This window comes from Nomascus leucogenys, chromosome 9 (assembly GCF_006542625.1).
Source record: "Nomascus leucogenys isolate Asia chromosome 9, Asia_NLE_v1, whole genome shotgun sequence".
Classification (NCBI taxonomy): Eukaryota; Metazoa; Chordata; class Mammalia; order Primates; family Hylobatidae; genus Nomascus; species Nomascus leucogenys.
In genome coordinates this window covers 29,323,681-29,339,069 of record NC_044389.1, presented here as the reverse complement: position 1 = coordinate 29,339,069, position 15,389 = coordinate 29,323,681, and the positions used below count along the sequence as shown (strand labels likewise).

The 15,389-nt window shown below is 34.0% G+C and overlaps 1 protein-coding gene across 1 annotated transcript in view; it reads left to right on the top strand.

Annotated features, from left to right (window-relative positions):
• HMCN1 (hemicentin 1) overlaps positions 1-15,389 on the top strand; it is a 434,555-nt gene that overhangs the window by 274,079 nt on the left and 145,087 nt on the right. Inside the window, exons 37-40 of the mRNA XM_030818744.1 lie at positions 11,558-11,659; positions 12,579-12,755; positions 13,476-13,627; positions 14,760-14,883. Of these exons, the coding sequence (XP_030674604.1) occupies positions 11,558-11,659; positions 12,579-12,755; positions 13,476-13,627; positions 14,760-14,883 (555 nt within the window). The remainder of the gene's footprint in view (positions 1-11,557; positions 11,660-12,578; positions 12,756-13,475; positions 13,628-14,759; positions 14,884-15,389) is intronic.

The window sequence follows — 15,389 nt, the reverse complement described above, 5'->3', positions numbered from 1 at the left end:
ATTTGAATTTGGATTTGGTTTGTTCCAATTACCATAGATATGAGAATTTAGTTTCATAAAAAAGTTAATCAGACTTAGCAGTCAATAGCAGAAATTACAGTATAAGGAACAAGAGAGGAACTAGCCCCATTAATACTCTTGCTCTTTGAATGCTCCCAAAGTATTGCATACAATTCTTGTTCTATGTATTAAAAATGGCATTGCAAAACCTATGGGGAAGTAATCCTCATTTAATTAGGTTAAGTTATTAATTTATCAACCAACCCTGTAGTTACTTTTGAAGTCAGGATTTTTTGTTTTTATTTTTGTTTTTGGAGACAAAATCTCACTCTGTCACCCAAGTTGGAGTGCAGTGGCACGATCATGGCTCATTACAGCCTGGATCTCCCTAGTCTCAGGTGATTTTCCCACCTCAGCCTCCCTAGTAGGGAGGACCACAAGCAAATGCCACCATGCCTGGCTAACTTTTGTACTTTTTGTAGAGATGGGATTTCACCATGTTGCCCAGGCTGGTCTTGAACTCTTGGGCTCAAGACATCTGCTGACCTCAGCCTCCCAAAGTGTTGAGATTACAGGTGTGAGCCACCATGCCCAGCCCAGGTTTTTTTTTTTTTAATACCAATCTTTATTGATGGATAACACATTCAGCAAATGTGCATTTACCACAGTTGTCATCCAGAAATGTCTAATCCTAAAATATTCAGTGTTTCAATTGTTTAATGTTTTCCTTTCTTATAAAAATATCTTAGATGCTACCATTCTTCTTAATCATAGCAAAAGCTGTTTCTCAAAGCTGTAGTAAGGGTGCCTGGTCTCCTGGACTAGGAGACGACGTCATGATCAAGAGAAGAGGAACATTCTCATGGGGTTTTCCAGGGTGGGGAGTTCTGTCATTTATAAAGGGCAGGAGCCCTCAGTAGGTGGTCTTTTTGATCATCAAAGTTTAATAATTCTGGAAGTTTTTATTCCCTAGACCAAACTATGAAATTATATCTAAACCTCAGATATTTGCCAAGTGCAACAGATGTTTCCACAAACAAATGATTATTTGGAGTCTAATAGCCCCAAGCATTCATTTTATCTGCACACAAATATTTCCCAGGAAAAAAATCAACCAAGGCGAAACACCCAGAAAAAGTAAAATATTGTGGTTTCAAATTTACTTTTCTATATTGCCAATTAATAACTGCAGGATAAAAACGTACATTCCTCATCTGTAAAATGGGAAGGATAGAGAGAGTACACCACAGTTATGGAGGTTGTGTGAGGATTAAATGAAAGACTACATGTGAAAATCTTAGCCTGGTGCCTGGCCCCTAGTCAGCATCTGTAAATGAGAGCATAAAGACTGTCTGGCAAAACACGTATTTGATTTCTGGCCCTTCTCACCGCACCATTTTGATAAATATCTGTAAAGTCCCTCCTGCCTTTACTCTTGGCCAGGAGCTCTCTTGGGTCTGTATTAGTTGTCTGGTAAAAACGTTAGTAGAGCACCCCTTATTTTTATTTTATTTTTTGAAAAGTATTTGCTTGGCTAACATCTGCTAACACCCACTCAAAAATGGTTCCTCTGTCGTTTCTGTGTTTTGTTTAATAGCTCAAATGTGGCTTAAAGGAGACTCGGGAATGTTGTAGGGAACCTTTTTCTTTTTTCATGGATAACTTCAGTTCAGGACTCTAAGATTTTCTTGGTATAGATTAATTTATTCCTCCCTATTTCACAATTTCACTAGATAGAGAACATTAACTCACCAAAATTACATTTAGATTGCTTATGTACTACCTGTAATTTAACCAGGATTTGAAAAACTCTATTCACGACCTGTGTGATTGAAGTAAAAGGCAAAATCTAGCACACAATATGTCAAGAAGAAGGTATTCTGGTTTTGGCATGATATGTACATGCAGCTTTTGGAAAAAGAAAAAAAAATCCAGCAAATTGAATGGAATTCAACCTTCTTCTTGGAGAATGCAGTCATCTTATTATTAAAATAAGATCATAAGATATTGTTACTTTATTGCTGCTCTATCTAGAACAATGTTCTCCTAAATTTCAAGACTGCATTTCAGTGCTAGAAGGGAGCAATGGAATTTATATTTGTATTTACTTTTAACCTCAAAATGAGAAAGAAATCAGGCTTTTAAAATATTTTTGTATGGACTTACATTGGAGCCTTTCTGGTGTTAGAGGCATTGAACCATCACGTGCTTTGTAGGCAGGATTATAATTATTTGGCAAACAATCCCCCCAAGATTCAGTGGGTTTCTGGTTCACTTGTTTGTCAAATACCATGTACTAGTAACTATACCCAAAGAGCTTCTCTGTACAGGGCCTTTAGTCATTAGCTTTCCTCTTTTAGTTACTGAATTATGTTTTGACATTTCTAAAGCATATATATATATATATTTTTGAGATGGAGTCTAGCACTGTTGCCCGGGCTGGAGTACAATGGCACAATCTTGGCTCACTGCAACTTCCGCCTCCCGGGTTCAAGCGATTCTCCTGCCTCAGCCTCCTGAGTAGCTGGGGTTACAGGCACCTGCCACCACTCCTGGCTAATTTTTTGTCTTTTTAGTATAGATGGGGTTTCACTATGTTGGCCAGGCTGGTCTCTAACTCCTGACCTCGTGATCCATCCGCCTCGGCCTCCCAAAGTCCTGGTATTACAGGCGTGAGCCACTGTGCCTGGCCTAAAGCATATGTTTTATATGGAAACTACCTTGAGGACATCTGAAACAATTAGCTAAGATAACATCTTTATGTTTGCTAAGTCTGGCTGTGAAGACAATAGAAGTCTTTTAGAAAAAAAAATGTTTAGCAATAATTTTTATCTCTAACTCTTTGGAATAGAAAAGCAATTGGCTTATTTTTTTTCAACCCTCTGAGGCTATAAATTAAAATTATGTTGAAATACAATGAGCGTCAAATCAGACTATCTGATTTATTATGAGATCTTTGTAGGTCAGTTATGGGTGCTTCTTGATCCCAGTTGTTTCTTGAGTTGAACTTTAAAAATTCTGAGCTTGTTATTCACAAAGAGATCACAGATATAATTCACAAAATAGAAAAGTCATCCTTTTAGAGTGTACAATTCAGTCAATTTCAGTAGTTTGTATCTTTCTAAGATTGTTTTTGTTTTATCTAGGTTATCTAATTTGTTGGCATACAACTGTTTGTAATCTTCTCCTACAGTTTTTTTTTTTTTAATTTCTGTAAGATTGCTGGTAATGACCCCTCTTTCATTTCTGATTATAGTAATTAGGTCTTCTCGTTTTTGTTTGTCTTAGTGTAGCTGAAGTCTTTTTCCTTTTGTTGATCTTTTCCAAGAACCAGCTTTTGGTTTTGTTAATTTTCTCTACTGTTTTTCTATCCTCTATTTAATTTGTACATACTCTTAAATTTTTTTTTTCCTTTTGCTGGCTTTGGGTAGAGTTTACTCTTCTTTTTTTTCTGATTTCTTAAGGTAGAATGTTAGGTTATTGATCTGATATCTTATTTTTTAATATGGATGTTTGCAACTACAAATCAGTCTAAGCTCTTCTTTATGTGCATCCCACAAGTTTTGGCATGTTTTTGTTTTCATTCCTCTCAAAATGTTATCTATCATGTGATTTCTCCTTTGACCAATAGTTATTTAGGAGTATGTTACTTCATTTTCACATATTTGTGAAGTTCTCAAATTTTCTTTCATTATTGGTTCCTAAATTTCATTGTGCTGGAGAACATACACTGTAAGATTATAGTCCTTTTAAATGTATCAAGAGTTGTCTTATAGTCTTATATATAGTCTATCTTTGAGACTATGACATTTACACTTGAGAAGAATGTGTTTTCTGGTGGAGTAGTCTATGTGTGTCAGTTGTGTTATAGGTTGTACAACTCTTCTATCTTTTTATTGATTTTCTGTGTAGTTGTTGTATCCACTATTGAAAGTGGGATTTCGAAGTCTCTTAACTTTTATAGTTGTATTGTCTATTTCTCCCTTTGAGTTTGTCAGTTATTGTTCCATGTATATTGGGGATCTGTTGTTATGTACATATATATTTATAATTGGTATATCCTGATGAATTAACCTTTTGTATTATTTTTTTAAAGTCCTACATTGCTGCCAGTAACAGTTTTTCTTGAAGTCTATTTTGTGTGATGTTAGTATAGCCCCCACAGTTCTTTTTCCATTACTGTTTGCATCCTATGTTGTTTTTAATCTTTTTACTTTCAATTTACTTGTCTTTGAATCTAAAGTGTGCTATTATAGGCAACATACAGTTGAATTTTTTAAAAAATCCATTCTGCCAACCTCTGCCGTTTGATTGGAGTATTTAATCTATTTATATTTAATTTAACTACTGATGTGGTAGAGTTTATGTCTGTCATTGGTTATATATTTTAATATTTATTATGTCATTTTTTTGTTTTTCTCTTTCTCCATTGCTGACATTTTCTTGGGTGCCATTTTATTTCCCTTATTGCTTCTTTTACTTTTTTTGAGTTTTATTTTTAGTAGTTTTCCTGCGTCTTATAATTAGAATCTTAATAATTATAGTATTTGGATATTTCAATAGTATACAAAAATTTTGTTCTTAATTAGCTCTCTCTCTCTTTCCCCTCTTTTGTGCTATTATTGTTAAACAAATTACATTTTTTAAAGTGCCCATTACTGCTTTATATTATCATCTTTTAAATCAATAGGAGAAAAGATGAGTTATGAGCAAAATATATAGTTTTTACATCTCACATATTTACCTGTGTAGTTACCTCTACCAGTGAACTTTATTCTTTTGTGTGTATTAGAATTACTGTTTCATTTCAACCTGAAGAACTCCTTTTAGTATTCCTCGTAGAACATGGGTCTAGCAATGAATTCTTCCTAGAATTCATTGCTTTCCATTTTCATTCTTCTAGAAATATCTTAATTTCTTCTTTAATTTTAAAAGACAGATTTCCTGGATAAGAAATTCTTGTTTAGTAGTCATTTTCTTTCAGCACTTTGAGTATCCTACTATCTTCTGGCCTTTGTCTTTTTTTGATAAGAAATTGGCTGTTGTTTGTATTGAGGATCTTTGTACATGAGTCACTTCTCTCTTACTGCTTTCAAGATTCTTTCTTAGTTGTTGGTTTTAAACAGTTTGATTTTGATGTCTTGGTGGGGATTTCTTTGAGTTTATCTTACTTAGAATTTTTTAAACTTCTTAGATATATAGATTGATGCTTTTCTTCAAATTTGGGAACATTTCAGTTGTTACTTTTTAAGGCATTCTTTCTGTACCTTTCTCCTTCTCCTCTCCTCTGGTACTACCATTATGTTTGATAGTGTTTCCACACATCTTAGAGGCTCTGTTCACTTTTCTTTATTCTTTTTTCTTTGATTCTAAAATTGGATTATCAATTGACCAACCTTCAAATTTGTTGATTAATTCTTTTTCCACCTTCCAACTTTCTTCTTCCAGGTGTTGAGTCTTTATTGCACTTTAGAATTTTTATTTGGCTTTTAAAAGTAATTTCTGTCGCTTGATTAACATCTATATTTAGTGATAATTCAGCTACTTTTCTTTGATTCTTTATAGATGGTTTCCTATAATTCTTGGAACATTCAGTCATCCCTCAATATCCACAGGGGATTGATTCTAGGACCCCACATTGATACCAAAATTTGTTGATGTTCTAGTTCCTTATATAAAATTATATAGTATTTGTTGCAGAATAAACAAAAATAAATAAATGGGACTAATTAAACTAAAAACCTTCTGCATAGCAAAAGAAATAATCAGCAGAGTTAACAGACAACCCACAGAGTTGGAGAAAATATTAGCAAACTGTGCATCTGGCAAAGGACCAATATCCAGAATTTACAAGGAACTCAAACAGATCAGCAAGAAAAAAAAATGATCCCATCAAAAAGTGGGCAAAGGATGTGAATAGACAATTCTCAAAGATATACGAGCAGCCAACCTAATACATGAAAAAAAGCTCGACATCATTCATCATCAGGGAAATGCAAATTGAAACCACAATGAGATACCATCTTACTCCTGCAAGAGTGGCTGATATGGTTTGGCTGTGTACCCACCCAAATCTCACCTTGAGTCATAGTTCCCATAATATCTATGTGTTGTGGGAGGGACCCAGTGGGAGGTAATTGAATCATGGGAGTAAGTTCTCATGAGATCTGATGGTCTTATAAGGGGCTTTTCCCCACCTTTGCTCTGCACTACTCCTTGCTGCTACTATGTGAAGAAGAATGTGTTTGCTTCCCCTTCAGCCATGATTATGTTTCCTGAGGCCTCCCCAGCCATGCTGAACTATGAGTCAATTAAACCTCTTTCCTTTATAAATTACCCAGTTTGGGGTATGTCTTTATTAGCAGCATGAGAACGAACTAACGCAATGGCCATAAGTAAAAAGAAAAAAAAAGAAAGAAAAAAAGATGTGGTGTGGATGTGCTGAAAGGGAACACTTTAACACTGCTGGTAGGAATGTAAATTAGTACAACCACTATAGAGAACAGTACAAAGATTCCTTAAGGAACCAAAAGTAGAACTACCGTTCGACCCAGCAATCTCACTACTAGATATTTACCCAAAAGAAAAGAAGTCGTTATATGAAAAAGACACATGCACATGCATGTTTACAGTAGCACAATTCGCAATTGCAAAGATATGGAACCAACCTAAGTGTCCATCAACCAAAAAGTGGATAAAGAAAATGTGATACACACACACACACACACACACCATGGAATACTACTCAACCATAAAAAGGAATGAAATAATGTCTTTTGCAGCAACTTGGATGGAGCTAGAGGCCATTATTCTAAGTGAAGTAACCCAGGAATGGAAAACCAAACATCGTATGTTCTCACTTTTAAGTAGGAGCTAAGCCATGAGGATGCAAAGGCGTAAGAATGATATAATGCACTTTGGGGATTCAGGGGGAAGTGTGATGAGGGATGAGGAATAAAAGACTACATATTGGATACAGCATATACTGTTTGAGTGATGGGTGTACTAAAATCTCAAATCACCACTGAAGAACTTATCCATGTAACCAAAACCACCTGTACCCCAAAAACTATTGAGATAAACATTAAAATAAATAAATTGTATAGTATTTGTATATAGCACATCCTCTTGTATAGTTTAATATCTCTAGATTACTTAATTCCCAATACAATGTGGATGCTATATAATTAGTAATTATACTACATTTTTTATTTGTATTAATTTTTATTGTTGTATTGTTATTTTTTATTAAAAATAATTTCCCATCTGTGGTTCATTGACACTGCAGATAGAGAGGGCCAATTGTATTTAAAATAGCTGATTTAAAGTTTTTGTCTAGTAAATCCAATATCTAGTTTCTAGGTTTCCTGATGGACAGTTTCTATTATGCTTCTTTTTCTATGTATGAGCCATGCTGTCTTGTTTCTTAGAATATGTGATTTTTGTTGAAAAAGTAGATATTTTAAATAATATAATTTGGCAACTCTGGAAATCATATCCTTCTCTCCTCACGGTTTTTATTTCTTTTTTTTGTTGCTGGTTTTCATTGTTGTCTTGATTCATTAGTGAGTAGGCAGAATACTGGCATCCTCCCAGATTTTCATATCCTAATCCTTGAACTCGTTAATATGTTAGGTTACATCATAAAGGGGAATTAAGGTTGTTAATCATTTGACCTTAAAGTAGGAAGATAATCTCTAATTATCTGGATGAACCCAATGTAATCATAAGGATTATTAAATGTGGGAAAGGGAAGCAGCATATCAGAGTGATATAATGTGAGAAGAATGCTCCACACACTTCCTCACATGCCCTGCCCGTTGCTGGCTTTGAAGATGGAAGAAATGGTCTCTAGAAGTTGGAAAAGGCAAGGGAACAGATTCTTCTCTAGAGCCTCCAGAAGGGAATTCAGCTCTGCTGACACCTTAATATTAACCCAGTCAGGCCATGTTGGACTTCTGACCTATAAAACTGTAAGATAAATTTGTATTGTTTAAGCTACCAAGTTTGAGGTAATTTGTTTCAGAAGCATAAGGAAACTTTTCTATATAAATTCTATGAAGTCTGTTTTTACAGACTTTAAAATACCCCTGGGGAAAAGGTTTGCACTGACAGAACAATTGAATCTGGTTAAATAAAGACAAATCTTGCAAACAGGGATTTTCATGGAAAGGCCAGACAGGTCAAATAATGACAGTTCTCTCAGAATGGTACTTTCAGGTAGCTCGAAACCTGTTGTTCTTCCTTCAGTGTCTGCTAGGCTGCTTTTTTCACTGTGATTATTGGACTATTTGTTTTCAAGTTTGACTGAGCTGGAGAGAGGGTGACAGGGCTAGGTCAGTTAAAATGCCACAAAACTCACTGTTCTTAATGAAATTTAGCTATTTATTTTTAATAAATACTTTTTGGATTTGTGCAAGTCTTTGGTTAATTTCCCAAGTTCTCAAAAGGTTGATTTTGACAATGTTTCCAACATTTTTGTTTCTTTAATGGAGTAGATTTTTTGAGCCCTTAGTCTGGCATTCTTGCTGACATCCAATCTTTCTTTAAGTTCTCTAGTGAAGTGAGAAATTGCCAGCCCATTTCCATAGCTCTTGTATTTCTTATTCCCATCATAGTGTTTTATTGCAGCAGCTACATAGTCTGTCAAATTCTTCAATGAGCACTTCAGTCCAGAAGGCTTCAAGTATTTAAAAAGCTGTTTTGAAGGAATGTGCCATGGACTGATTATTCTTCCTTTTTTTCTTTTCCAGTTGGAAAAGTTAGATAGCTATATTTATAAGTCTTATGTCCTTAAATATTGTGTTGATAATCAGAATTCAGTGCAGAAAACAGAAACATTCTAGGCATTTCAAACAGGTAGGGTTAATACATGGAATTAAATGAATACAAAAGCAATTTTAAGAGTGAAGGAGGGGCGGTTCCAGGGTGAGTATTTAGGAACAACTCCCAGGACGAAAAAGATTTGACCCAAAGGACATCTACTTCTGAAAACAGACTTTATTTTAGACTTTTCAAAAATCAACTTTGAGTTTTATTATCTTCTTTGATTTTGTTTGTTTTCTGCTTTTATTTTTAGTATTTCTTTCTAGCCTGTTTTGGTTCATTGTATTGGTCTTCTTCTAAATTCTGGGTTGAGTGCTTAGGACTTTTTTTTCATTATTTCTTGGTTTTTATATATGTTAATTATGGATTTAGATTTTCTTTAAGTACTGTACTGCTTTAGTGACATCCTATAGGTTTTAATATTAATCAGTTTCACTTTATTTTTCTAAACTTATATTCTTATCTTAATTTCATCTTTAATGAGATTTTTCCCATGTAGATAGCTTTATATTTTTGTTGTTGATTTATATTTCATAGCTTTATTAAATTGTGATTATAAAATACTTTATTGGCATTTTGTGGGCTAATATTTCATTTTGAAAATATTCCACTGTCATTTGAAAAACATATATATTCTTTGGTAACTACAAATCCCCAAACACACATGTACACATATGCATACACAATCTGCATGGGTATTTTATTTTTCATATTCTTTATAACTGTATTTTTTGTTTCACTACACAGCCAATTTCTGAGGAGGACATATTAAAATATGCCACTTTTAGAGTTTTTGAATTTTTCTTGCCTTTTAACAATTTTTGCTTCGTTATTCAATGCATAAGGTATTGTCATTATAAAATATTATTCATGAATATAAATCATGTTGTTTTGTCATGTTTAATAATTTTTGCTTTGTATAGTTGTCAGAAATTGATGTCAAATTATTGTATATCTTTGTCCTGCTCCTTATTGTAACATTTTTGTGGGTTTTTATTTGTGCTCCTTATCCACTTAGATATTTTAATTAAAAAATAGTTTTAACCCATTGTATTAGTCCATGTTCATGCTGCCAATAAAAACATACCCAAGACTGGGCAATTTAGAAAAGAAAGAGGTTTAATGGACTCACAGTTATACATAGCTGGGGAGGCCTCACAATCATGGCAGAAGGCAAAAGGCACGTCTCACATGGTGGCAGACAAGAGAGGAGAATGAGAGCCAAGGCAGTCTGATGGATCTAAAACCATCAGATCCCATGAGACTTACTGACTACCATGAGAAGGAAACTGCTCCCATGATTCAATTATCTACCAATGGGTCCCTCCCAGCTACAATTCAAGATGAGATTTGGGTGGGGACATAGCCAAACTGTATCACCCATACAAGTATTTTTTTTTTTTTTTTTGAGGTGGAGTTTCGCTCTTGTTGCCCAGGCTGGTGTGCAATGGCACAATCTCAGCTCACTGCAACCTCCACCTCCCAAGTTGAAGCGATTCTCCTGTCTCAGCCTCCTGAGTAGCTGGGATTACAGGCGTCCACCACTACGTCCATTTAATTTTTTGTATTTTTAGTAGAGATGGGATTTCACCATGTTGGCCAGGCTAGTCTCGAACTCCTGACCTTGTGATTTGCCTTCCTCAGCCTCCCAAAGTGCTGGGATTACAGGTGTGAGCTACCACACCCGGCCACCCATACAAGTATTAATGTGTCAAAAATCACTATTTTAAATGTCAAAAAAGCTCTATTAAACAATGAAATGAACTCAGTCATATTTATATATTTAATTTTATTTCTGCCATCTTACTTATTTCTACTATTTTTTCTTGCTTTCTTTCCTTCTTTCCCCCTTTCCTGTTTTTGGTAGATTAATGGATTGATGGATTTATTGATTGTATGTGGGTTGAGGGTCTCTAGTGCATTGAGTTAGTTAAATGTAGCAAATCCTTAAAATGTGTTTTTTTTTTTCTGTCAACTTCAGATACTAATTTACAACATCTTTTTCAAACAAGACAGAACCTTTAGTTCACTTGTAATTTTTTAATCCTGGATGCCTCTCACACTCCTTGAGATATTGTTGAAAACATGGCATTAATGTTCCAAGTTATTTCTTTTATATGATGCCTCTCAGACTTTACAAATTCCTACTTTCCAAGTACATTAAATAACAGATCAGCATTATCAGTAATTACTTAAAGTTGAAAATGTACTTTTCTGTTTTATTTTGTGAATAACTTAAGTCTAAATTTTATATCAAAGGAAAAAAACTGCCAAAAACCACACAAAAGTTAATCTATGTTTTTCTGAAATAGCTTAAGACAGTGCTGTCCAAAGATAAAGTAAGATATGTTGAGATGTTAATTTCTTCTTCACTGGAAGAGTTCAAATTTAGTAGATTAATTACTCCTTGGTAAAGATAATTACTTACCAAATCAATCAGATTAAGTACAATAAAAAATGTTTCTTTAACTTTTTTTTTACTCCTCTACTAATCTATATAATTGTAAGGATTTTCCTATCTGGACACAGAGAAATGTGTGATCCAGAAAACTTATTTAGATTTTTTTAAATCCTGTTCTTCAGTCTATTTAATAGTAGACTACCAAATAGGTCAGTGTATATATGTGAAAAAAAGAAGAAAGGAAGAAAAATTATAATTTTAATTGAGCAAACAATTTCAGCTTAAATATTCTACTTATAAGAAATAATTATCTGTTTGGGCCTCTTGCAGAACCACCTAGTCTGGAAGATGCAGGAAAGATGCTGAATGAGACTGTGGTGGTGAGCAACCCTGTACAGCTGGAGTGTAAGGCAGCTGGAAATCCTGTGCCTGGTACATTTACTCTTGAACTCTGTAATTTAATATTTTAAGATTTCTGGGAATAACTGAAATTGGTTTTGAGCATAATATACTAATTACTAGTAAAGAACAGGTTATAGAATACATTTCATGGGTGAAACATTGATAAGAATATTATTAGTTCGATAACATTTTTGAATTTTTATTGCCTTTGATTAACTGCATGAAACAATTTATTTAAACAGTGTAGAAATATATGAATACCTTAATCATCTTATTGTCAATATTGTGGCCATAAGGCCCACATGGTGGTTTATATCCATCTATGCTGAAACTTTTTTTTAACTTAAAAGTATCTTAATGAAGCTAGATGAAATTGTCATTCTAATGACACTACAACTTTGTTTTGTATATTCCCACCACTGGTAGATTATTCATATGAATCAGTAACAACATAAATTTTTGAGGCCAATAGTGTGTATGGTATTTGGTTTGATTAGACATGTAGCCAAAATGTTATGGGTGAGAGGAAACATACAACAAAAAATAGATAGGTTGAAAGTTTGCTATTAAATAATACTGATATATTAGAGATAGCAAAGAATATCTTTCTTCTAAATTCATTTTCAGGACTCACCAACTTGGCTCTTGGTGTTTTTCTAAGGGTTACCTTCTCTTAAAAATCAAAGCTAAAGAGATGATTACTTAGATTAAATTCAAATGATAAGTATAAGAATACCTAATGCTAAATGACAAGTTAATGGGTGCAGCAAACCAACACGGCACATGGATACATATGTAACAAACCTGCACATTGTGCACATGTACCCTAAAACCTAAAGTATAATAATAAAAAAAGAATAAAGTAATTGTGACTTAGCTAAGATCCAACTCAGTATATTTAATTTAAAAAAAATTTTACATAGATCATATTCTCCCCTTCTCCTTTCAGTTATTACGTGGTACAAAGATAATCGTCTACTCTCAGGTTCCACCAGCATGACTTTCTTGAACAGAGGACAGATCATTGATATTGAAAGTGCCCAGATCTCAGATGCTGGCATATATAAATGCATGGCCATCAACTCAGCTGGAGCTACAGAGTTATTTTACAGTCTGCAAGTTCATGGTTAGTGCCACTTCACCTAGATTCATTCTGGGGTAAAGAAGCATTCAAAATGATTAAGTGCTTCTATAAAATTCTTGTGTAAGTATTTAACAGAGTGTGTTATTGTCATCTTCATGTAAGGGCACAGTGTTCTAAAACTTATAAATGTGCTTATTCCTGATTCCTATTAAAATGCTCAATTTCCACATGCTGTTGACTTAAGTTTGCTTTCAGTGAGTTATTGAAATAGTCATTGATACTGTTAGCTAACGACAAAAAACACTGCTTATAAATGCTCTCTAAAAGAGTCATAGGTATTAACGAAATGTTTTTGAGTGATTATCTCTAATAATGCTTTTAAGAGGAGTTGGTAGTTAACATACTACAGTGGATGCAGTGAAGGGGGGGTACACAATTGTGTTCATGCACACACACACACACACAAGCCTAGAAATCAATAAATAAAATTCCACTCTGGCATAAAAAACTGATTTTTTAAACAAACTGGCAAACCTTGTTTTTCCTCATCTGTGAAATGGAGAAATTGATACTTGCTCTATTTATCTCACAGGATGGCTGTGATTAGATCTTAAATAAGAGATGTGAAAGAACTTACCAAAAAACAAGCAAACAAACCCTCCAATAAGAACACAATATTGTAGACATTACATGTAGTTTTCATCATTTGAGATCACAAATCCTGTGATATTAACATGTCTCACTTTCATTTATTTTTTTCAGTGGCCCCATCAATTTCTGGCAGCAATAACATGGTGGCAGTGGTGGTTAATAACCCGGTGAGGTTAGAATGTGAAGCCAGAGGTATTCCTGCCCCAAGTCTGACCTGGTTGAAAGATGGGAGTCCTGTTTCTAGTTTTTCTAATGGATTACAGGTACCTTCATTCATTTCTTTGGTGACATTTACCACCTGATTACTCAGTACAGGAAGTACACACAGGTAAAACTGTTGAAGAGATTTAGAGAACAAGGATTAACAGATGCTGTTTTTTAAGTACACATATGCAACCATAAACACCATAGACACATAAATGAGATCCCCAAACAATTCATTAAAAGCTCACTGTTTCTAAGAGTTCCCTTATCTTACTTTTAGGTGTTATATTTTGACCATTTGTTTTAGATATTTGTTGTTTTCTACCTGCCCCACTCCACTTTCTGCTACTACCACAATAGATACTTTACACAAAGAAATGTTAATCAACGAAACAGGAATTTTCTGGTAGAATTTAGGTTTAAATGTCTTGAAATAGTAATGAATCAGAGACTACACAGAGCATATATACTTCTACAAAAACATCAAGTAATATAGTAAGAAAAAATATAATGAAAACATCACGAGAAATAAAATTTGAGTCCTAGAAAAATTTTAAATGCATTATATTGAGTCAAAATTAAAAATATAGAAATGCGTATATACCTAATTTAAAGTTTAACTTTATCTTGACTAACAGAAAGCACAGTTCTCCTAACATTATACTTCTTCAGGTTTTCTTGCAAATCTAATGCTTTCAAAATTTGGGATCGTAGAAGATCCAGAGTTAATGTCAATATTTTAGAAATACAACTGAATCCATGGGATGAAGGATAATCAATGCAGCTTATTAATTAATTTGGCTACACTTTGTTGTTAATTTTAGCTTCTTACCTTTTTACCCAAAGAAAAATTAGAAAGAGAATTAGCGTTTATTCTCACTCATGTTTCTCCCCTGGCATCTTTCTCTCTCTTTGTAGTGAGTATGGATGAAAGTTGACTTTCATTTGATGCTGTATGTAAAGACTTATTTTCAGTAGTCATTACCAAATTTAATTCTAGCCTCTTACATCCTTCCACTGAGAAGATGAAAAGGGTATTACATGATGTTTGCCTACTTAAAAATGTCCAAGAGAAAATCTTCCTAAAAGGCAAATGTCAACTGATTAGCCTCAAAAAAATAAGAGAAAAAGTCTATTACACCTACCATTCTCAGAGACATATTGGTTATCTAGCATTCTTATCATCGATAGGTTCTCTCTGGTGGTCGAATCCTAGCATTCACCAGTGCGCAAATCAGTGACACGGGAAGGTACACCTGCGTGGCAGTGAATGCTGCTGGAGAAAAACAAAGGGACATTGACCTCCGAGTATATGGTGAGACATTTTAGTAATTAATTCTCCTCTGGTAGAGATGTGTTTGGGTCCTAAAATCGTTGAGAAAGTTAAGGGAAGTTGTTGACAATAAAGAACAATGAACCTTAGAAATACTACAGGATCAATTCAAATCAAATTCTCTTTCTGCCTTATATCTGACTTTGGATGATTTTCCTTTTTTAAAGTTCTGAGAAAGTAAAATGCACACATCCAGCATGTAGGGTGTTGGTTTTATAGAGTACTCTGAAAACCGTGACGTGGATAGCAGCTCTGCCATTTAGAAGAGATAATCTTCTCATTGAAGCAAGTATCTGTTCAAGTAGCTCTCTTCATTCATTCTACTCAAAGCCATGATTTTATTACTTTCTAATTATTTGTAATCAGCATATTTGTGATCAATATTATGTGAATTAAAGGCTCTTTGAGAAGCAAAAAGTTAAACTCAATATAAATTTAGGCAAAATTTAAGCTTTTGCCCACTCTCAATGCCGGTCACAATGCTCACA